This window comes from Cyanistes caeruleus, chromosome 7 (genome assembly GCF_971803275.1).
Source record: "Cyanistes caeruleus chromosome 7, bCyaCae1.hap1.1, whole genome shotgun sequence".
Taxonomy (NCBI): domain Eukaryota; kingdom Metazoa; phylum Chordata; class Aves; order Passeriformes; family Paridae; genus Cyanistes; species Cyanistes caeruleus.
Genome location: NC_141707.1, coordinates 16,904,382 through 16,928,277, shown reverse-complemented (window position 1 = coordinate 16,928,277; position 23,896 = coordinate 16,904,382). Strand labels below are relative to the sequence as shown.

Below are 23,896 nucleotides of genomic sequence, written 5' to 3'. Positions count from 1 at the left end.
GGCCTTTCTTCAGAAAAGATCTTTGAGAGGGACATCACTGGATATGGGAACTTTGCCTGATGTCCATATATCCTTCTTTTTTATATGGAAGCTACTCAGTCCCACTGTCTACTGGCATCACAATGACTATTTCCAGTCCACTTTTTCCCTTTTTCTATGTATTTTTGCATCTTTTCCTTGTCTTCCTTAACTTTCAACCAGCAGAAATGCTTTTCAATAAAAAAAGCTATTTAAGCCAAAAGAATATTCCCTGCCTTCTACTTCTGTACATCCTATGGACTTCTCCTTATCTTCCCACATCCTCTCCACCTTTGATTTGCCTTTCTGTGCTTCTATTGCTCAGCCTGTGTACTATTGTGACCTCACCTCTGCTACAGTTCTTAGTCATTTCCTCTTGCCCCTTGAAATCCCATTTCCCTTCATTCCCTTGCTGCCAGCTCCCTATTTCCCTGCATATGCAGCAGGCTCATATTGCTATTTCCACATATACAGTGGGAGTTTACAAATACACATATATTGATTCAATCAGCTCTGGAGTGGCTGTTCAGCTGCAGAGATCTCAGTACCTCTATATTCCAAAGGGCATGTGGAATAAAAGCCCATTGACATAGGAGAATATGAAGATGCAGATTGGCATAAGAAAACTAGTCCCAGGTGACATTGTGCATCCCCTGTACCTCCCCAAATATATCCTTGTCTATTTTAAATTCCAAATCATTTGGAGACCATGGATTTTACTCTCAAGAACAATTTGCTTGGAAAATATAATTGTATTCTTCGTGATTTAGTGAATATTGCTCAGTTATTTTATTTCCTTTGTTACATTTTTATTAAGATGCTCAGTGTCTTAAAAATGAGGTCCCAGGAATTAAAGATTAACGCCACCAATGTTTCTCTGGAGATTTCAGAACATGAAAAGGAAAATTGCTGGTGTATGGAAGGCAAACTCCTGTTGTGGCAATGTGTTCACAGCTGTTATGAAGGGAGGCAAAGCCTTGCAAAGTGAGGTCAATAAACCAGACAGTAAATCAAGTTTACGAAAATCCTGACCAGTGGGACTACATTAAAATATTATCTGTGAAATGTATGCCAGCCACAGATGAAACAAATTTTGTCTCAGGAAGGCAAGTGGGAGCAGATCAATTCAATATGCTGAGAAGCAAGGAAGAAACACTGAATATCGATAACTTTGGGAACTGTCTATGGACTAAGTGACAGTGAGAATCTGAGGTACAACAAGGTGTAGTGGTAACACATACAAGGTTGTGCTTAAAATTCAAATATGACAAATGGAAATGAAGTTTTGCAAAGAGAGGTTCTTTTGGAGAGTCCCAGTCTCTTTTGCTTCCCCTGTGTTTTCCACTTTGTAGAGTTTATAAAGTGTTTCATTTGCCAAATGTCCCTATCTGTTGCCTAGTGAAGAAGCAATTATTTTTTTCTTTTTTTTTCATCAATACAAAGGGCAGGTGATACTAAGAAATGATCCTGAGCATGATGGCAGGGAAGTTAATTTTGTTGGATCTTTGTATGAATTTTAGATATGGTTGTCAGAATTAGCTCTACTGAACAAATACTTTTACTGAGAACCTAAATTTCAGTTAGTATAATTTACATTAAGAATTAAATAGACAAATTGTAAAGTTAGTAAGTCCAATTATTTTCTTAATAAATACTCTCAACAGGCCTGAAATCTGGTAACTGATGGAAGTGATTTACTTGAAAAGTAAGTGGGCAGCTGGCAGGTGTATAAGAGGCAAATGTGCCTTCCCAGTAATTTCTAACCCCCCTGGAAAGCTGTAACTTGCTGTTTCACATGGAGATATTCTGAATACAAAGAAGAAAGTGTTAAATGGCTTTGTTCCAAGCACACCTGGTAGTGGCTTTATTATGGCCTTAACACTAAACACAAATTGATAACAATTGCTGTGATTTTAATTCCTAAATCCCTGTAAGATTCTTTGTTTGAAATTCCCTTAAGATTCCCAGGTCCCAAAGAGAGACCTAGTTTAAGCTTCAAATTTGAATTTTCAAATTCAAATCTGCCTGATTTTTCTGTATGCAATAGTTTAACTTCTTGGCAGCTGTTTTAATCTGCAGGCATTAATAGTACACATGATATTCAGTTTTATAAAGAACACTTATTGTGCAGTGCTTAAGGTATAAACTCAACTGACAAAGCAGTGCTGTGGTTCCAACCCCAAAGAACTCAGGCACCTTTAAAAGTTACAGCCTATGGCTATGAATAAACTGTTGGCTGGGCCTGAGTTCAGGCTTGTTCCCCATGCTGCATGCTGTGGGAAACTACACAGAAACAAGACCAAACTGGAAGAAGCACAAACTAGAAAAGGAAAAGGAGGCTTGTGCCAGTGAGCTCTCTAACCTGTTTCTTCCCCAGAGGGGGCTTGAAATGCACTACCATGGAGAGTTCACTACTGTGTAAATACTGAAATTTCAAAGATGTGTTGCCCTCGGTTACTGGAAACTCCTTCTAAAGCAAAGAAGTAATCCATCCTAAAAGCATTAACACTGGCAGATCCAGCCCAAATTCTTTGATCAAACAGTGACAGCCCAAAATATTACTCTGAGTCACACCAGTTCTATCCTGTCCTTCGAGGGAATAGTGAAACACCATTATTAGAATTATACATTTAGTCCTCAGGCTGCACTAAGTCTTTAGAAAAAGCACTCAACCTGGATATCTCTTGAAGTGGAGGATGATAAAAAGAGAAAGATGAAGGAAAGGAAAAAGAAAAGAACTCTACCAAATGAGAAAAGACATATTAGATTTTGTTTCTCCTGAGAATGCTGTCTGCCAGGTTGGTATAAATGCTGGGTTCAAACAGAGATTTGCTCATTTAGAGTTCAGGCTGTAGGAGAGCACTTAGCTAGCAGATGTTTCTGAATGTAAAAGGACACTATTGTCTGTAGGACTTGCATGCTTCAATGGTATCTAGCCATTAAAATCAAATTATAGAATCAGGGAGAACCAAACTTCATATAGTGACATCTGTTGGATCTAGAAGTGAGGCAAGAGCCATTTATAATCACCCTGCTTGTCCTAAGTGCTATATCATATTACACCAAGATTTTCTGTGGATGCTTCAAGCACGACAAGGAAACAATGAAAACAAAAGAGAAATGTGTTCAGCAACGTCTGCTCTTTTAGACTCAGTGTTATATACACATACTCACTTGTCTTCCTTGTCTCTCTGGAGTCAAAGACTAAAGCAGATTCAGCCAGAAGGTGGCCTAATTAGATTGCTTTTATATTTAAGGTGGCACCACCTGGAGTCATTAAAACTTTAAATTACAGTAGTTCTCTCATGATAGAGCACTGCAGTGCTTGGTAAATAGGAGGAGACAGAGAGACAGAGATGGGTGATTTAGAAATCAAGAGACAAGAAATCAGGAGAATATGGGAGACTTCTGGGCCTCCATTGTAGTGGATTTTATGAAACACTATTATGTATTAAGAACAAGAGGGTGGCTTAGACAACAGAAAACATCTATGTGAACAGAGTTTCTGATCTGTGTACTCAGGACCAATTTTTAAGCTCTAAATGTGCTTTCATTTTCATAACAGAGAGGGAAAAGAAGGGAAAGGTTTATCAGGTAGATGGTATTTTTAATACAAACAACACGGCTATTATGGATATCTTATCAAAATGCTTGAGCCGCATGTAATTTCTGGCTCCTGATTTTTCTGAGCAAGTTCCAGTATAATTCATGAGCAGGTCAGCAACAGAGTCTTTGCCCATTATTGCTGCTCTTCAGAGCAGCAGAGTATGACAGTGCTAAGACATGACACAGAAGGTCCCTCTGCAGGGACTGGGGATACAGCATAGCCAACTTAAAGCACTTTTGTGTGGTCTGATTAATAAAGACTCTGGCATTTAACATCACATGAAAAAAAGGCTTTGTTTTGATGCATCTCCAGGTGCACCCACAAGTCAAGCCACTATTCAAATACATCATTGTTAGGAGCTTTATTCACAAAGAGCTCGTGCTAACTGCAACTGTCAGAAGTCTGACATCTGGCAGGTGTGCAGGTTAGCTTGCGTACATGAACCAGACATAAACTAGAAAATTAAGACAGATACAGAATAGCATCAGGAAGAAAAAGAAAGGCACAAAGGTAGGAATATGCCTGAGAATGGAGTGGAAAAAATCCTAGCCAAATTACTTGAAGTCATATTCTATTGTTCGGATCCCAACAGAGCAATAGACCATAGAACTGAAACTCCATGCACAGGATAATATTTGCATATCTGAATTTCCAAATGATGGAAGTATGGGATCTTTTTTGAGATTCACAAGAAATGTGTGACCCTGCCACACCTTCCACGATGTGGCAGATCCATCATCTCAGGCAAGAACAGACTTCTGTTTTTTTGCAGTGTGGGAGCATTTGAGTTGGATGCCTATGAAAAAATATTATATAATGCTTGGGAAGCAATTTCAATGGGAATTTAATTTTCTTTCACAGAACACTAATGGTCATGGGGATGAGACTGAAGGCCAGATTCTGCAGCCTGTCTGTATCAGGACACAATGGAGAGAAAAGAACACGCACAGAACTGGGTTTTGAGAAAAAAACAGGCATTTTTGACATGACCAAGCTTTCCATATGGAAAATGATGTGGTCATTTTGAAAATTACTTTCAAAGGAAATGGTGTGAATGAGCCTTTTGGGTATTTTGGTTTTTATTCTATTTCCCTTTGTGTCTTCACTGCTAAACATTATATAGTTTGAAATAAATAATAGACAGTTCCACTGTGTTCCCCAAAGGTATTACAAAGCATAAAGGGGTTGTCATGGAGACAGAAATTCATAACTGAAGCAATAGAATCCCTAAAATATTTAAGCAACACTTACTCCGCAGTACAAACATGAAGCAGAATATTCATGACAAGAAGATAGTTTGGAATTTCTCATGTTGGAATTGAAAAATGAAATAAACCTAAATCCATCTCGGAAAATAAAACCAAGTGGCTGCTAGATATGTTTAAATGAGAAAAAAAGTGTATACAGACACCTACATGTCTATACAAGGACATGTAACTCATCACAGAAAAAGAAATAAGCATAGCTACATCTCTGACTTTCACCCACGTCCTGGCTGAAGTGCTGCAATGTGTTTCTTCTGATGAGGAAAACAAGTTTCTCTAGTTGTTCAAATCATCAAGAAGAATTAACTGTATTTTCATTTTGCCTGCCATTTATTTTTAAGTGACTGTTAAACCTATTGAGTTGATGCAGTGAGTTAGTGATACACTTGAAAATTACTTTCAAAGGAAATGGTGTGAAGCTACCCCATGACATACACAAAAGCATAGGCACCTTCTGAGAGGACACAGAAAAGGTAGCTCAGACTTAGAGAAATACAATTTTTGCCTAGTGTTACCTTAAGACCAAATCTTCCCAGACCTGAAATAATGCAAGGGGCAGTTGCCCGTCCAACAGATTGTCTTTTCCATCACACTTAATTAATCTACTTTTGACCTGGTAATAACATCTACAAGCCAAAAGGATGTGTTTAGTGAGACAAGAATTGGATAGCCAAATTCAAAGTGTATACACCAAGCCATCTGTGTCCAGCATTGCTGAGAGGTATTAGGAAATTATTTTTTCCCAGTTTCCAGTCTTTCCCATTACTCTGAGCCCTTTCTGTTTCTTTCTGACAAGTTTTTTTGTCTCTTCGTATCATCTCGTCATTTCTTCTTCTCACTCTGCACTAAGCAGCAAGGAAAGAATAACAAGGAGTCAAAGGAAAGGAGAAAAATATTGGCAGAAAAGAAGAAAGAAGAAATAGAAATCTGAACAGATGTCTCAAGCAAAACTCCCATGGCCCTTCACTGGGATATCTGCCCAAGTAAGGGAGCATGGGGAGGACAGGAAACAGCCTAGAGATCTTTAAATATTGCAGAGCTGCTAGTTAATTTAGATCAAGTATTCCTGGGGACAGTTTGTGGTAATGAGAAGAATGTACTGAAGGTGTAGGAGGGGCACATAGTTTTTGCAGTATCACTGCTTTCCCAGGCTCTCCCAAGTCTGTCACTTTGAGAGCTGTATGTTTTAATCCTCAGGAGAACACTGAATGGAAAATGAAAATGTTTGGTGTGAGACAATTTATGGCAGGCCAAATACCATAAATTTATCCATTTAACCTTTTAATTAATTTCTCACTGATCAATGCAACTTCCTAAAGTTACTGATAAAGGAGCCCTGTGTTCCCTGACGACGCTGAATGGTTTGAGTGCTGCAGCTCTGACAGCTGATATCCACAGCATGCATAAAGTGACTCTCAACATCTTCCCTTTCTAATTGACAGAGAAATGGAGAAATAGGCAGAAAGCAAAGGTTCTTCATCTGATAACCAGCCTATCCACACATAAACCATTGTCAGCTGGTCATACTTGGCACCAATGCATGGGAATATGGCACCTTGAATTTGTCACACCCTGGCACCCCCACAGTAAGTGTGTGTCCTCTCTTAATCCTGGCTTCATGCTTGCTCTGCCTCCTGCTTCCTCTTCCTTTTGCAGCAAGCTCCAACTTCCTTTCCTTGTTTTCATGGCTCTCAATGTTTCAAATCTTGCTCCTCTGTTTTTCTTATTTCTGATGAGGGCTTCTTCAGGTCTTTTCAATATCGTCTTTTTTAGCACCAGCATCTATACCTACTGGTAGCAACTTGCTCTTCCTTTTTCTTTACACGTCAAATTTTATGCCACATTCTTTTTAATGCTTATTCTACTTGACAGTCTCTCTCTGAAAAAGTGTTTACAGCAATGATGCTCCCCCAAAATACACTGAGTGTCTCAGTGGTCATTCTGTTATATGCAGAAGGATCTTACAAATTTGGAAACCAGCGGTTATCTCACGCAGCTCAGTGAACTGACTGTCTCTGAGGCACTGACTGTGTATAGGTGCAGATTAAATGTGAGGATCCCCTTCCTGAACAGTGCACAATGGGGCTTTCAGGAGAACAAGTGGGCAACTATATAGTGACTACACCAGTGCCTCACTGTTGTGTGTTCTCTGGGCTACTCAATTAGTCCAGAGCAATCACAGTGCAATCGTGCTCAAAGGCCCTCCTCTCCCATGCATTCTGGTGCTCTTTTTGCATGCTGTGGAGCAGCAGGATCACCCTGATCACCACCATCCTTTACTCCATAAGGTCAGCCTCCTCTCCTCTTCCCTCCCAGTGGCATATACTGTACATTTTGTATTATGCTGTTTCACTAACAAATCATTCAGTAATCAGTCATTATCTGAAACATTCATGTTCAGGAGCATTGTAGTATCTCATCTCTGCATGTTCAGATTCATAATCAGCTCAAGAGATTATTAAAAAGCCCCAGGTCCACAGAAATGTCCAGGAATCCCTTTGTTTTAAATGAAACTAAAGAACAATAATTTCCCTGAAATGCTCAGCTTATTCTGAATGCCTGTTTAAATCAAATTCAAATATGCTGTATTCTTTCTGCAGAGCTGTTTGCCTGCTCAGAGACAGGGAAAAAAAAGTTGAATGTAAGTGAATGGACATCTCCACATAAAACAAACCCCACACCCAGGTCTGTGATCAGCTGGGTATCTCAGAGGATGAGGAAGTATTTTAACATCGCAGCTTGTTGGAAGAGAAAGAAGGGAAGTGGAAAAGGCATGGAGGTGCAGAAAAAGGAGAACAGATTTTTCATTTTAAGGATGACATTTACAAATACCATTCCCTTTGGGCGAGGTTACATTTAAGCTAGACAGCTCAAGGAATATTAAATCTGAGATGAGGTTCTGTTTCTGCAATGCTTTGCTTCTGAAGAAACACTTTCAGAGGAACATGAATTAAGTCTCACAGCAGCAGCACATATGAAGCAATGATTATTCCCCATTTAGTAGATGGGAATAAAAATGGGTGTAAAAATGCAAAGGGGTCATGTAAGTGGTCAAAAGGTATACAGGAAACCTTGGAACAGCACAGAAATAGAATCCAGACCACTTGACTCCTAGACTTCTGTTTAACCACCAAGTCATTCTTCCCTTAAGTATTCAAGAAGTTGAATTCTACACTGCATCAACAAGTCAAAGATCTGAGCAATGCTTGCCTTCAGTTTTGTTAGTATATACCTAAAATAGTATATGCATAGACAGGAAGAGATAATTATCTCAGGTATCACATAGTAAGTGTAGCATAAATGGCAAATTTGTTTTTTCCTTGATGTGCTGCTGGAACAGGACTCTGTAAGTTCATTCTTGTTCCCTGGGAAAGGATTTCAGGAAATAGAGTTGGGAGTGGACAGTTAGTTCATGTTTGTTGACCTAGACCTTTCTAAGGACAATTAATCAGATATTTATAAATAAATAAATAAATAAATAAATGTAAGTGCTTTGCTTTGATAAAGATGATGCTACAAGGAGGATGAAGGAGCAAAGAATAATTTTTTTATTTGTAGTAAAAGCTTCTGCAGGGTTTAAAAAAAACCAATTAAATTACAAAAAAAGTAATAACAAATATGCCTGTAAAGATTGTTCCTTAATATCATGCTTGAACAGAGGTATGGCAGAAAAGATCATCTACTTCTGAATTGTAGGTGAATTATTATCAATATTATTAACAGTATTAAACAGGAAAGGTGACTCTCAAAAAAAGATTTCCAAAACAAAGAGCTGCTTGTGTTTTCACTGGTTAACGCTTATAATCTCACTTCTGCATTCAGTTCACTGGCTTAAAGCATCATACAAAGAAGGCAATTTTAACAAGTCTAACCTTTCATGACTAAAGAAAACATCCAGTTATGTTTTCCAGTGTTTGGTCACTATGCAGGTTTGTCTGACATTGGCTGTTTACTCTTGGTCTGAAACAAGGTCCTTCACAGAGGCTGGTATGTGCTCTTTACTGAGATACCTTTGAATTCCAAGACAGCTGTATATCCAGAAACATAAATTTGGTTTGAAGGCATCAGTCTCAGAAGCAAGGACAGACAGAAAACATTTGCCTCCACTAAGTGGTTAGAGTGAGGACAAGTAACCATAAACTAAGATGAAGAGGAGAGGTGACCACTTGCTTTTCTTTTCAGTTTTGTTTTCTAGCTCTGGTATTAAAGGTCTATTACCCTGAATGCATGTGTATTGTGTGTCCTGATTTCTAGCCTCACTCTTTTTCAGTGCTGTTTTGAAAACACATAACAGATTCCTTTCAATTGCTCAGCTCACTTAGTGAGCAGCCTATTGCACTCAGTAATTGAAACACCAAATTAAACAAGACACCAATGCTTTAAAAGCAATGTTCCAGCTCAGAGATATGCAGAAAAAAGCTAATTTCTTCATACAGGGATAAAGACACACCTGCTTTTTGCCTCATTACAAAGGAAAGGAGACCTTAGGCCAAGCTGGCATGGGAATTCCAGGCCAAGCATAGCATCTGGATGCTGGCCTTCCTCCCCACACTGGAGCAGTTCCTGACTTTGTCTATACAACAAGATATGGATGAACAAACATGAAGGGAAGACAACTGGCACAAGATCAAGCTACCAGAACAGCCACATCCATTAAGTATCTCCCCAGAGCAGATTGCCACCCTTCATTTAGCTGTGGTCATTATTTGATATTGTTACTGGGTTTATATTGCTACATTGGGGTTTTCAGTTGTACAGGAACAGAGTGTCTGGGGATTTGCTGCAGAATGGGTTAGATTCATTTTTAGATCAGAACTAAATTGTGCTATGCTGACAGACAGCTGAGGATAATTTCTATTAAAGAGAAAATGCACGCTCAGAGAAATTCAGGTAGCAGACAAAAAAAAATTGTTTATTTCTGAAAATTTGATGTTTTCCACAGCCCCATCCTGAGAATACACTGTGATTTGAGGTCTGTACCCTAGTTATGATTATCCTGTGGGATGCAGGTTAGAAAATAGTGCCTTTTTTCTGCTAAAATAATTCATACTTTCAAGTTTGATGCTCATTACAGTCCTGTGAGCAGGTGAACCTCTAAGCTAGGATCCCTTGCAGTCTACTGCCAACATGAGTTACTGGATTTACTAACAAGGTGCTCCAGGAAACTGATAGCAGTAATTTATACAGAGAAGTAATCTGCCCAGATAAAACAAACATGAAGTTGAACCTTTATACAAAACTCATTGCAAACCTGAAACAAGGTTTGTCATATGTTACCTGTTTTTAATTAGGAAAAGAACAGTACAGGGCAGGTTTTCTAAACCGTATTTGTCTCTGTCTTATGGATAAAATTCAGTGTCTTCAAAATGCACTACAATGAAACAAACCTGAAGTGACAATAAGGAAGAGACTAAAGGCATACTAGGAACAGTCTATGTTCACAGCATTAGAGGATATATTCTTTGATGCTGTGGTGCTGTGACTCAAACCACTAAGGTATCAAAAAGCCAAAGGGACTCTTGCTTGATGGGTCTGTACTTGCACCAAGAGAATGATTGTATTATAGAAGAACACATCACTATACTTAACTCAGAGGTAACATTGAGTAGTGAGAAAAGGTCAAGTTGTATCTGATTCAAAACTGGTAGAAAATAGTACCTTGAAGATCTCCACTACACTCAGACAAGAATTCATTCCTCTGGTAAACTCATTGCTGTTGTTTGGTGCAGCAGCAAAAAAGACATGAAGAACAGGGATAATTTCCTGGAGGATTTTAGTTTTTCACCTTAGTAGCACAATCCCATCCTTTTAAACGACAGTTGATTAATTAACTCTATAGATAAATGCCATTGATTAGTATTTTATTTACACCTTGCAGATTTAACAATAATTTTTATCTCATTGGTCACCCAGAAAAATCTTCCTTGACATGCCCATTGGGCAATATTGTTTCCATGTAGCTTCCAGAAGTTGTAGAATTGCTGTGATACATCTGCTACCTACCATTATCTTGACACGTCCTATTACTTGTATTGCAATCATGTCTAATTGACCTGAACAGATTGTGTTTGTCTGGGCTGGCCTGTTCTTGACACAGAAACATCCTTTTCCAAAGGGTTATGAGAAATGGACAAAAAGAGAGTAAAGAAGATCACTGAGACTGTCAGACCCAGCTCCTCTTACTGTTCCTTACCATGAAATGACACAGCAGTGTTTTCCACCGTTACCACGGCATTTTGCAAACAACTTCAGCATGCTGGCTAGAAATTAAATGGGCAAACCTCAAGGATTTTGGCAGCTTGAGTAAACATCTGCAAAGATCTGGCTGGACTTAGGGACAGACTGTCCTTTGCAAAAGAAACCACAGTAACTGGTAAAGATGCACCCATTTTCTGAGGGACTCTACAAAGTCTAGACGAAAGGGTATGAGGCAAATAAGATAAACATCCACAAAAGAAGTAAGTGAGGCAATGCAGTGGCTGGAAAAAAGTGTCCCATGGTGTGCAATTCCATACAGTGAAGAGAGGCAGAAGGGAATAAGAAAACAAAGAGGCGAATGGAGGAGACTGGAGAGAAAGGTGCTCCCTATGCATGAATGCATATTATATTGCAAATGAGAACTGCACTGCCTTGTGTGTCGTGTGATCACAATTATGGGCATATTCTCAGAGAACCTCTCAGAAGGTTTCCAGGCCCATGGTTTTGGAGAAGGGCAGGTTCTCCTGAGAGATGGCACCAGCTGCAAGAGAAGCAGGGACCACAGAACTGTAAACTGAAGACACTAGTTTTGTAGAGTGGGCAAAATTTAGGAATTAATTCAGGAAACCAGTGGAGGCAGAAAGAAGCAGAGTGAACCCTGCTAGTTTGCTAGGTCACTAAATCATAAATAGCTGGAATTGTCTGGCTCTTTTCTCTTTTCCCAGAACTTCCTATCACAGGCTATGTGAGAGTTTAAGACTGCCTCTTGGGTTGGGATGGGTATTTTCCGTTCTGAATAAACACTACTTATAATAAGACTTACATTGCTTCGAGTAGTGCCTCCCTTTCCAGGAAAAAAGTTCAGTACATAAGGAACACCCTGTGATGACACAGGGACAGTGAGGCCACTGGCCAGCCTTTTCTCCGGGGTGACTTGACTGAATGTGGCAGTATCAGATGCCTTACATCTGTGTGCTCCCATTCTTGTGCTGTTATGTACACATCCCTGTCTCAGCTGAGGCTGCAAGCAGGAATAACAGAGAAATACCACAACAACAGCTGTTTTGTTGGATTTTATGGAACGGAAGCACAGGAGTACTGGAAATCTTCAAATAAATCCTTTTCCTATAAAAGAAACTTCCAGATACATGACCCATGAGTGTTTGTGAACAAGCAGTGTTTGGCTAGTGAGCTTGCCCTTTTGATGTCTACAACTTGCCATTAGGTTTATAATCAATATGCAATAACTTCCCACGATCTACCCGACTGCATAATTTAGCAGGGTTTCTTCCCTGGATAGATTGTTCTAGAACTAAAAATTCCAAAACTGAGAGCAGTCCTTACTAAAAAGGACAAGATAGTGAACAATTGCTGTAATGCTCAAAACTACATGCGATGTGTAGTGTCTTAATTTTAAAATTCAATCAAGGAACCTTTTTTTTATGTGAAGTATTTCAAAGAAAATCAGGTCATTTGTTCCACGTGTGGCAGGATGCTGTGTGCAAATATTCTTCCTTCATTTATGATCTTGCAGTAAAATAAACAGATTTAACCTACAAAAGATTCATAAAGTTTAAAATTTCTATACCTACTCACTGTGGTGTGTTACACACTTTTCAATGTCAGTAGAAAAAGGGGCATGAGGGGATTGTGATCCAAACCAGGATTTGTCCAACACCTAAACCACTGTGGAGGGATGACTAACCAGTTAAAAGACTCCAGCACTAGAGATGGAAACTCCACCATCTATGCTTCTCTGCTGGGGTACTCTTGCCCTTTAGAGTTTTTCCTAATGCTGATGTCTGGCTTGCTGCAGTGCAATCCCATCAGTTCTTGCCTTGCCTATGACAGACCTGGAGGACACGTGATTTCCTTCCTCTTTGCAGTAGCCTTTTGAGTATTCAATGATTGCTATTCTCCCCTCAGTCCCCTCTTCTGTGAGTGAACACACACTCCTCAATCCTTTCCAGACTTCTGACTGATCTTACTGCATTTCTCTCATCTCCTTCCAGCTGGGCACAGCTTTCTGTCTACACAGTGCCCCAACCACCACTTGCTGCTCTGGCTAAGGGCGCGCCTGATGCAGATCCTCACAGACTGTTTTTCCCCACCATAGAGCTGCTATCTCACATGCTGTTCTTCACTCTGTACTTGTGCAGCAGTCTACTCCTGCATGGCTGGTGAACCTTGCATTTTATTGGTTCTGTGTAAGACCAGTTCTACAGTTTGTTCAGTTTCTAGCATTTGAATCCTATCCCCCAAAATGCCTGCAGTTCCCTCCCACCCAGCACTATGTGTGCAGATTTGAAAAGCATATTCTATTGATAATCCAAGTTATTAATGAAAGTACTGAACAGTGCCAGGCCAGGCCAGACTCCTGTGGAACTCAGAACCAAGGAGATCAGTTTATCCCTCTATTTTGACAGCAGATTGCCTGTAACTACTGAGACTTGTTTCCAATCAATTTGATACTTTCATCTGACCATGCTTCTCTTTCTTGCTCACAAAAAGCTCTGCCAGAAGCCTATGAAAATCAAGACGTACGACATTTAATGCTTCTCCCTGTCAGCATGGTAAGGATTACCTCATCCAATGATGAAATCAGATGTTTTGATGCAGTTTCTTCTTCAAAGAGCCATGATTTTTCCTCTCACTACTTATGAATAATGGCTTGACTAATTTTTCCAGTATTTTTTCAGGAACTGAAATAAGCTGAGTGTTCTCTAATGCTCTGACTTTTCTTTAAAAAGAGAGGAAAAACAAGTATTATGCTTGCCCTCTTTCTTTCTTGATACCTGAGCTTTCTTGAGAGAAACATAACTGGTTCTGAAATTGCATCAGGTAATTCTCAAAGTATTCTGAGCTATAATTCATCAAGACCAGCTCATTTGAATATAGTTGTCTTCTTTATGCCGTCTCCAACCACTTCTCTCCTTATCCTAGGTGCAGATCATACTGCTTTGCCGTGGTGTCTCTTGTGCTGGTTATCTGTCTGCAGCTGGGTCCTGCAGCCCGAGTCGAAAACAGCACCTGGCTTTCTGAGTAATATTTCCCCTTTCTGTTCAATAGTAAGCCATTTCCCAGGGATTTGTTTTACTATACATTTCTTTTGTGTACCTGCAGAAGTGTTTCTTCTTAGTCTTCACATAATTTACTCATATGACTTCATTTTGTGCTCTTGCAGTTATGTTGCAATCCTACATGCTAGTGCCACGCTTGTATACTCTTCTTTAGCAATCCTCTAGTTTCTTAATAGTTTCTGTGTTCTCTTTCTTAGCAGTCTTTTCCTTACATCTGTCCAGAGCAGGAGCTTCCCAATCAAATCTCTGAACATTTTAAGATATGCATTCTGGAGGTCTACACTTAATCTTCCTTCTCTTTCAATTTCTAAAAGAAGGCCATGGATGCTGGACTCACTTGCTTCCTCTGAAAATAAGATGTTGACCATGTTTTTATTATTCTCATCACAAGGCCAACATTTTTAACTGAAGAGCAAGAAGAGGTCTCAGCCTCCTGTTTCTTCAGAACGTAGAGATATTTTCTGTCAGACAGCACTACAGTGCGGATGCCTCTCACACATTCTTATCTGTGGATGGTATCTGATGCAAAGTGCAGAGAGTGCTTTGTGAAAGTTTTAAAAAAATGGCAGCACCTCCAGCTGCAAAAGTATCTTGTGCTTCTAGTACCCATCACAGAAAACCACCTCATATCATTAGCGTTTTCACAAGTGCTGCAGAGACAGCTGACTATGTCACACTCAGACACATTTCATCTTCCTGAGATATATACAATAGTCTCCATGGATTTTCAGCTATCTCCATTAAAGTGCATTTCCCAAGTACATAAAACATCAATCAACTGCCCACAAGGTAGCACAACTGTATCTTCCTGAAATTGTATTTAATTTAAACACATCTGCTACCAGATAGCAACAATGAAAATTTAGGTGACAAACTACAGAAGACTTGTGCATTTTCTCTGTGGTGAAAAGGCACATTTAGAAGGCATTAGACCTTACAGTTTCAAGAGTTGAACTGTGCATATTTTTGGATTAGAAACTGATCTCAAGACTTACAGCTGGTGCCTATATCTATGACATGCGAGATGATATGTCTAAAGTAATCAAAATTTGGCCCATATATGTCTTACTCGAACAATGAAATGCTGACAGAACAACCAAAACTGAATAACAAATCAACAAGCTAATCTACATCCTTCCAGCACTCTTCCTAAAGCATGATGTAACCACACAATAATACCACAGCCTACAGCTAGTGTGTCTCACACAAAACCCGAGTACCTGCAAACACTACGGAGGGCAGACTTAATGTAAAAATTTGCACCTTCACAATTAACTGAAGAGAACATACATCTCTTCTTGCTTTGATGTCATGTCCTAGAACTGAACTAGAATCAGGATTAGCTAGTTATTAGAAAGCGGCAGAGAGAGTGGGAAAGCATAAAAGCTTTAGAACATTTCTAACTAGGATGGAATATTCCAGAAAACAAAATGTAAAAATGTGGGAAGACAGTCTTCTCACAGGGGTCTGCAGTCCAGGCATAACAGTTGAACAGAATTCAATAGGTCAAAAAATGAGTGGGTATGAAATCTTGACCCAATTAAATCCATGGCAAAAATCCCATTGATTTTTCTGAGACCAGGATTTCAGTCTGGTCACACTTTGTCCAAATGCTGACCTTTTTTAAAAAGCAGCAGATATCATTCTGTGTTTTAGACGTTTATATGTTCATATTCAAACAAACTGGAATGTTTTTGGGCAAGGAAACAGACATAGGTGACTTGGCTGTCAGGTCAAAATGGACTGTTGTTCAAGTATACACACTGTAGATGAAAGCATGGACAAAGAAACATACTGCAGTGCAGGCAGACAGTGGCCAAGAAGGGTGCTCTTTAGAGGTATGGATTTTATTATGAAATCCCGTAACTCCCTAGATCCCAGCGAGATATATTTTTCTCAGCAAGATGCAATGAACTCAAATGCTGCTCAGGAACAGAAGAGATCACCCTGTTGAGCAGAATAAAAGAGGTCAATGCTGTTTGCAAGAGCTGAATGGGGTTTTCCGGAACTCCAACACACTGGCACCCGGGCCCAAGATAGTTTACTCTCTCCCACAACCACCTCTCTTCCTCAACAGGCAGGACCGTAACAAACAGGCATTCCTAGCGAGGGGGAGACCTGGCTCGTCGCTGCATTTGTTCCTTATGCCTGGAAATCTACGCTGTGGTCTTAAAACAATGCTTCCCTACTTCATCTGGCTCCAGCTGAGCAGTGCACTCCACCTGGCTGCAGGCCGCCTGTGCATGCCTGACTTGGTTGGGTACGGTGTGTGCTCTTCTCATTTCCTGCCAGTGTTTACAGCCAGGCTGCAGAGAGAATTCAAGAGCTCCTGTGCTTGCTCTAGCTCTCCACACCTTTGTAGGCTTCTGCCTGTCCAGAACTGATATTGGCTCTAGTGCTCTGATATTAGCTTAAACCCAATGCATTACTTTAGGCTAATGAACAAAGGAAAACTAGTACAACCTATTCCCAGGGACAAGAGGAAGAGTCAAGAGCCAAGAAATATCAAAGTGATGATGTCAGTTCACCCTCTTTACAAAACAGTCAAGTGGAAATACTGAAAAGGAAGGCTGCTCTTTTACTCCAATAAAGGTCAAATAAAGAGCTAAACACTCTCCTTCCCATTACTACAGTAGTACTAGAGATTGGGCTTTTTCAAATAGTTTCCCTGATACTATCAAAGACATTTACTTTCTTTTTACAGGTATGTCCTCACACAGTTAATCCCCTCTAGCCATTCAGAAAAAGAGAAATCTATTTCTGCTAGCTTTATTTGTTCCCAGACCCAGAGCTGGATGAATTGCTTATGGTAATAAGAGATCAGTTTAATTTAGTACATTTTTCCTACTTGTGACTTGACCATCACATTATCCTGACTCCTGTGTTTGTAGGACTAACCATAAATATTCTCCAAACAGATTATATAAATACATTTCAAATGATGAGTTGTTTGCAGACCAATGTCTCTGAAAATGCCCAAATTACTTTTTAAGCCCCCAGGGGTATGTGGCTTTTGCATAATTCACATGCCATCATTTCTGACAGAGGAAGAGAAACCTTTAAAATAGAATAATGACAGAAGGATATCAGTTACTGAACAGATAATAATTATTAATACTAATCTGTATTAGAAATTGCTTGCAAAACGTTTAGGACTCTCAAATACATTGTTAAACAAACAGTTTAAATAAACACAACCCCTGGAAACCAGGAGTGAGATGGGATTATGAGAGTAGTCATTAATTACTTTGTTTTATTTCCAAAAGCTCTGCTACTTCTAATTTGTCTATTAGCCTACACTGCTGCTCTGTGAAAACCTCCAAGGATACTACATATGATACAAAACTCACATGCAACTAGTCATGGAAATTTAAGTAATACTAACTAAGGGAAATTTGGCTGAACAGGCAAAATATTATATAGAATAATTTGTTTTGTAAAAAAACATTTACAAAATTATTTCCAATTATGAAAGGAGGACTGAATTAATTATTGCCTTTTTATGAACCACATGGATACTTTGGAGGCTTGTGAGAATATTTCTTTTTAAAAAAGCATGTGCAAGTAGAATGTAGAATTAGGGTTAATAGACATATTAACAATAATCTGCTGAAGCAATAGAAAAATGACAGCAGAAAACTTCAGGTTTCTGAGGCATAAAACTAAAAGCTCTGAAATTCAATCATGAACTCTAATTTTATCATAAAACCTTAATAAAGCTGGCAACCAAATGTATTTCAATTTTTATAAACTCTCAGACTCTCCTGAAATCAGCGAAACCAGAGGTTTTACATTGCTTTTAATAACCTCCAAATCTTAGTGAGATATTAGAATTTGATTGTATTTTGATATCATCTGAAAGATTATCCAACAGCTGCAATAAGCAATATATAGCAAGACCTCTTCAGGTTCAAACTTTGTGTATAGGGAGAGATGAGATTATTCTGGTTTTATCAGAGAGGAATGCGTATGCATACAAGGCAGCAGCAACATGAAGTGGAAGCTTTCCAATCCCAATAGCTGCCTATGGGCTCAGATTTCCCAGGCAGGTCTGGCACATGGTGCTTGGTTGTCAGGCAGTTTGGGATGATCTCTGGTGTGAGGTTTAGCCTGTAAGAGCAAGTTGTGCTTCTGCTGGGAGCCCCTGGGTGGTGGCCATGCCAAGGAGAGCAAGTGGCCCTTTGCATTACAAGGCTGTGGGTGTGCCTGCTGCTCCTGTGCTGAGGGATGCGCCTCTGGCATGTCTGGGGCACCAACACTTCTTGGGCTCAAGAGACATTAGTGGAGACACCCAAACATTCAGGACTGGACCCTATGGCTGGCACCAGTAAACAGACTGGACACCTCTAAAATAAAGGATGGAAATTTTCTCTGCTTCTTGTGTGGATGGGACTTCTAATAAGCCATCATACGATTTTTTTCTCCTCCTCTTTAAACCAGTAAAGACTCCAACCCTCTGAACCCAGAAAGGTCTTTGCAAACAGCAAAGCGATTGTTTTCAATTTCCTGTTTAAAGAAATAGTTTAAAGGAATTCTGGCATGCTAAAAAAAAATGCAGGATTTATTTTCTGAGAAAAAAATCCATTATAAAATTAATAAGCACTTATCAGAATTCACATGCATCTCCTAATGAGTAAGCAGGTGCTCACTACAGTGATTGGAAAAGAACCTCTCTCTGCTTTCAGCACTTTTCAGTTTTAAGAATCAGGGATATTGGTCCTTAGTTCTTATGTGGAAATATTTAAAGCTCTTTCTAATGTGTTTATGATGTTTTCCTATGCAGCCCTGCACAAACATTTCCAGTGTGCTATGACTCAGTACTTTTTTGAAGTAGCAGAAATACAATGAAAAGTCTGTTTCTCATAGTGTTTTGGCAGAAAACAACTCTGTGGGTTGGTGTTGGCAACACCACAGTCTAAGAATAGGGCACTTCTCAGGCAGAAAGTTGTTGAATTTGGACATCAGCTAGGTTTGCCTAGGCGTAAAGAAACCACTGTCTTCAGGGAAAAGAGTAATTTGGAAATGCTTATCCGACAAGTTAGTGTGCTAGTGTCTACCAAAATAATTATTTCCTGTGAGGACTACTCAGAATGAAGTAATCTCAAAGAATATATTCCACTGGACGAGTGAGGTTGCTGGGCAGCCCTTTGACACTTCCTCAAAGGGGCTGTCATTGTGTGGAGTGCTCTATTCTAGTTTCAATTGTTCATAAATGTGAGTAATGCTTCCTTCCAAGGGAAGAACTGTAACAGTGCAGTGCTTCAAGATCCATGCACTGTGCTGATAGCACTATTACCATCATTGTGAAATGCAGCGTAAGAGAAAATGTAACACGACAATGAGGAAGTGAGAGTTAAAGCTTTTAAACTGAGTATGAATATGACAGTCTTAAAACCTAATATGCTGAGCTGAGCCTGGGCTGGGGTGGTTCTGATGAACCCAGAGGAGGTGGAAGAGTTTTCTCTAGTTAAGGCTTTACCCATAAATACAGGCTATACTGACTGTTCTTTACAAATAAAGGCAATTCCTTGGAACCCTCAACTACATCATTCCCTTACTATGGGTAACATTTGCCAAGTGACTGAAGTGTCTACACCACCAGTTTGATTCCATTTTTATTGTGCCCCAGGGCTCTGGATTCCTGATTATCCATACCATTCATGCTCTGCTTTTGGCAACAAAACCTTTGGTCAATTATTTCCCTCCAAAAGGAAATGCGGGCACAGATGGCAGAGAAGCCAAGTCTAGTCAGATCACATTGGATGTGTAATTCCCAGGCTTGGGCTCCTGCTCCATGGGACTGCCATTCAGCACAGCCCCAGAAAGCCTTCTTCTCTCAGCAGCTCTCTACAAATCTTCAGACAGGACCTCCCATGACACTTCACCTTGCCCTCAGATATGAAAGCACAGTCCCAGCAGACAGAAATCTTTCTACTGGTATTTATATACCTGTGTAACTTCTCTGGAGAAGTAGACAGTCAGGTCTGGAAGCTGTCTTTTTGCACAAAGATGAATTTTGAATTTGTCTGCTCAAGATTTCTAGGTCTTAAATTCTTTGGAAGATGCTTCCTCTTATTTAAAATTGCTTGTAATATATCTGTAGTGCTTATTCATCTCTTTTGTCTTCAGCAGGACAAAGGAGAAGGAAATAAATTATCTCCTTTGAAAGAAGGAGACATACCAAACTCCTTCCTATACAGGGCAACTCTGATTCGTTGCCATACCTTCCATGGTAATATGTAGGGTTCTCCAGCTCCTCTACCCAAGAGGAAAAAAAACCCAGCAGTGCAGTCAACAAAAATCCTTTTTCTATCTCTTATCTCTAAATGCTTTTATCACAGAACATTTAGCATACATATGTACTCACCTGTGAGCCTTATTTCAGGTCTTCCTACCTAAACACTGGTCTCTAATGAAGCAGCAGCCATATGTCAGATTACAGACAGGTGACAGATGGAGTTAATCATGCAGCTTTGATCCATTTTTCCCCCACTCATTAATCTATCTCCTTTAAGACTTGTTCTAACAGTTCAAAACAGGAATACATACAGCCAGAATAAATTGTTACAACTTTGAAACTTGGATGAGATTTTTGACTTGAAAAGAGCCAGGAACGTAGATGTGTGAACTCCTGCCCCTTTCCCAATAAACACTAATGAACAGCTTCATCTACTAGCATTAAAAATATTTGGTCTGTCAAGGAAATGTTTCTTTCCCCAAATAGGGAAGGCTTTCAAGCTTTCTTTCAGGTTTGTATGTGTTTGATGGCAGCGCTTAGTCCTATGTTAGTGACACATTTAGACTGCTATATTCAGGGCTGGAAACAAAAATTTCACATCCTTCCAAAAGAGAAAGCTCCCTTTCCACTGTGACATGTCATATTTAGTTCTGGCCCTGGAAGATTCCTATGTACCACACATCAGTTGTAACATTTTAAGTTACAGAAAAACAAGTTAAAATTCCCTCTGAAGGAGTATATTGACATTTCCTTCTAAGGGTAATGTTTGCACTTGTGATATGAAGGTACCTGGACTCACAGAAAGAAGGATATAAAAATACTTCTTGAAAATTCATCAGTGTGCACGGGAAATGACAACATGGAATGGAGGCCATCAGAAAACTGGTCAGACCTAGCAAGTTACATAACTTACCAGGGCTACTTGTAGAGGTTCCTAGCCCTGCCACTAACATAAGGCATGTCCTCAGGCATGTCTCCTCATCTTGCTGTGATTCCATTCTCCATCTGTTAAGTGAAGATAACAACATGAAACTTTATGAAGAGCTTCAGGTGACAAATGCAATATAGCTCCTTGGTCCAACACACTGGACATAGCAGGAGGTGAATAACTTACATAATTTATTGTCTTCCTAGTTAAGAATAGCATGTCACCCTACTTCTGCACCTCTACAGCAGCTAGTTAAAGCACACTTGCTTATAAGCAAGATGTGAAAGAATCAACTTTCCATCTGTATCAAGGGTGCATAGCACTTTTTCAAAACAAATCATTACCTGGAGCAGCAATGGAAGAATCAAGATGTTTTAAAAATTGCAGTTGTAAGAAAGATATCATTTACTTTAGCAACTTTTTACATACAAACATGCAGAACAAGCAAAAGAACGCCTACCTAGACTACTCAGTCAAGGTCTGTGTCATAATTATTTGTGGTAGGGAAGCAAGAGGAAGACTCCCTCAGACAATTGTTACATTTAATCTTACTATGTAGCTGCTGGACAGTATAGGGACATAAAAGTTAATTGTCTATAACAGTTAAAAGGGAATTTTAGAGACCTACTGTATCCCATTAGATTGGAGTCTTCAGAAATAAGTGAATGATATTATATTGATGCAATTTTCTTCTAGTATGCATATACATTTTTATTTGCTTGAGAACAGGAGTATGTACTGGCAACAATTATGGCACTATGCAACTTCCAGTGACTAAAGGGAGGCTTCATTTATTTTAAAATTACCTTCTAAATTATCCACTTGTTTAATCATAAAAAATCTGGAATGTCTTTCTTGACTTTAACAGCTGAACACTTGGCTGAAGATATGTGGGTCATTACCTCCTCATTCTTTAATGTAAAGACAAACTGGCAGCCTGCTTGGGATTTCTCTGTACTCTGACAGATATCCAGAAATATCCTTCAAAAACCTTTTAGAAGGATCTTTTCCTTCAGAAACTGTACTAGATCCTGTTAGATTTCTCTGAAACTCATGTCATAGCTCCTGTCAGTGCGTGGTTTTTTACAGTAGGCATGAAAAGCTATGATCAAATACCTAGACTGTTGTTTTATTTACATACAGTGATGAGTAAAAAGCCCAAACACATACTCCAGATTCTTGTGTACCCTGGAAAACTATTTCCAAACCTTTAATTTACTTCTCTTGGACTGCAATTTCAGCCATTTTGTGATGGGATGGAAACATTTTTTTACCCAAACATGGTCAAATGGCATTTTTAGCTCTTTCAGTGCTCTCAGAGCTCTAGTTCTAGTGAAATTACAGTGTTAGTCTGGATTTCCATTGCTGTGACAGCAAACAGATCCTGTCTGTCAGTGTACAGACAGACTCAACAGACTGAAATATGAATGGAAAATGGGGTTAGAATGGAAGTCAATACTGCCTGAATTAATGTTAAAGCAGAACACTCTTGGGTAATGCTCAGGATATAGAAGGAGAGATAGTTTGAGAGGTGGGAGAATAATGAAAATTTAAGAGTGAGGGCACACCAACAGACATTTTCAGACATTTTTTTTCCTAGATAAACTTTTATGTAGTTTGTCCTAAGCACAAGATGACTTGCTAAAACCTAAAATATCTTCTTCTCCTACCCTCAGGATAATTTTGGAAAAAGAAAAATATCACACATATGAAGCGGCAAAGCCAAGTATCTAAGTGATTGGAAATGAACAGTTTAAATTAGAGGAAGAGATGCAATTTTGAGAAGGAAAGGGGCCATACCCTCAGGAACACAAGGGTTTTAAAATCCTAGAAAACCAAGAAGTGCAGATGAGCCAGAAGCTATTTGGGGCACGAAAAGCACCCTTCCTCATTCCAGAGATCAAAGAAGAAATGATTAGGCAAAACTAAAATCACAACCCAAAACAAGAAGCTCTGAAAAGGAAACATTGGTACCCCTATTCATCAACTAAGAGAGAAATAATCCATCACAGCTTGGTCTCTAGAGCCACAATGGATAATTGTCCAGTGGCCCCTTCTTTCCTCTCCTTCATTCCACCAGTCCAGTCCCTGTTTGCAATCAGTGCCATGGTCTGTTCTCACAATGGGAGAGGCACATGACGAGCAATAAGGGATGGAAGGGAATAAATGGAACCTCACCCAGAGAGTGCACACTGTTCCCTCAGGTTTTTAGTAATGGTATTCTTAGAGCAGGATCTCCTCTTGCATAGCTGTTTCTATAATCTGGTTTCCACCTGAATGGTGCCCCTTTGCCAATGTATGCCAGGAAAATTAATATCAGTATCTCTCTCTCTGAAATATATTCTGCTAATTCTGTGATGAGGGTAAAATGCACTCCTTGTGCATTTCCAGTCCATATCCCGAATACAGAAAGGATCTGACAACCAAGATGCAAATTGTGTAAGTGGAGCTACCAGAGCCAGAAAATGTTACCAGAGCCAGCAGTGGGTTTTCATCTCTGTGACAGCAATTCAGCAAAAAGGTACTGAATTTTGTAACTTTTTTGAGGGATTCACACTACAA

At 39.4% G+C, this 23,896-nt stretch overlaps 1 protein-coding gene across 3 annotated transcripts in view; it reads right to left on the bottom strand.

Moving 5' to 3' along the window:
• The window catches only part of LOC111932437 (uncharacterized), a 111,479-nt gene that overhangs the window by 27,659 nt on the left and 59,924 nt on the right, over positions 1-23,896 (bottom strand). For all 3 annotated transcript variants that reach the window (XR_015289197.1, XR_015289198.1, XM_086897566.1), the window contains one exon: positions 21,320-21,411. Coding sequence is in view for 1 of the 3 variants with exons in the window: in XM_086897566.1 (XP_086753692.1) it covers positions 21,385-21,411 (27 nt within the window). In the remaining 2 variants the exon portion in view is untranslated. The remainder of the gene's footprint in view (positions 1-21,319; positions 21,412-23,896) is intronic.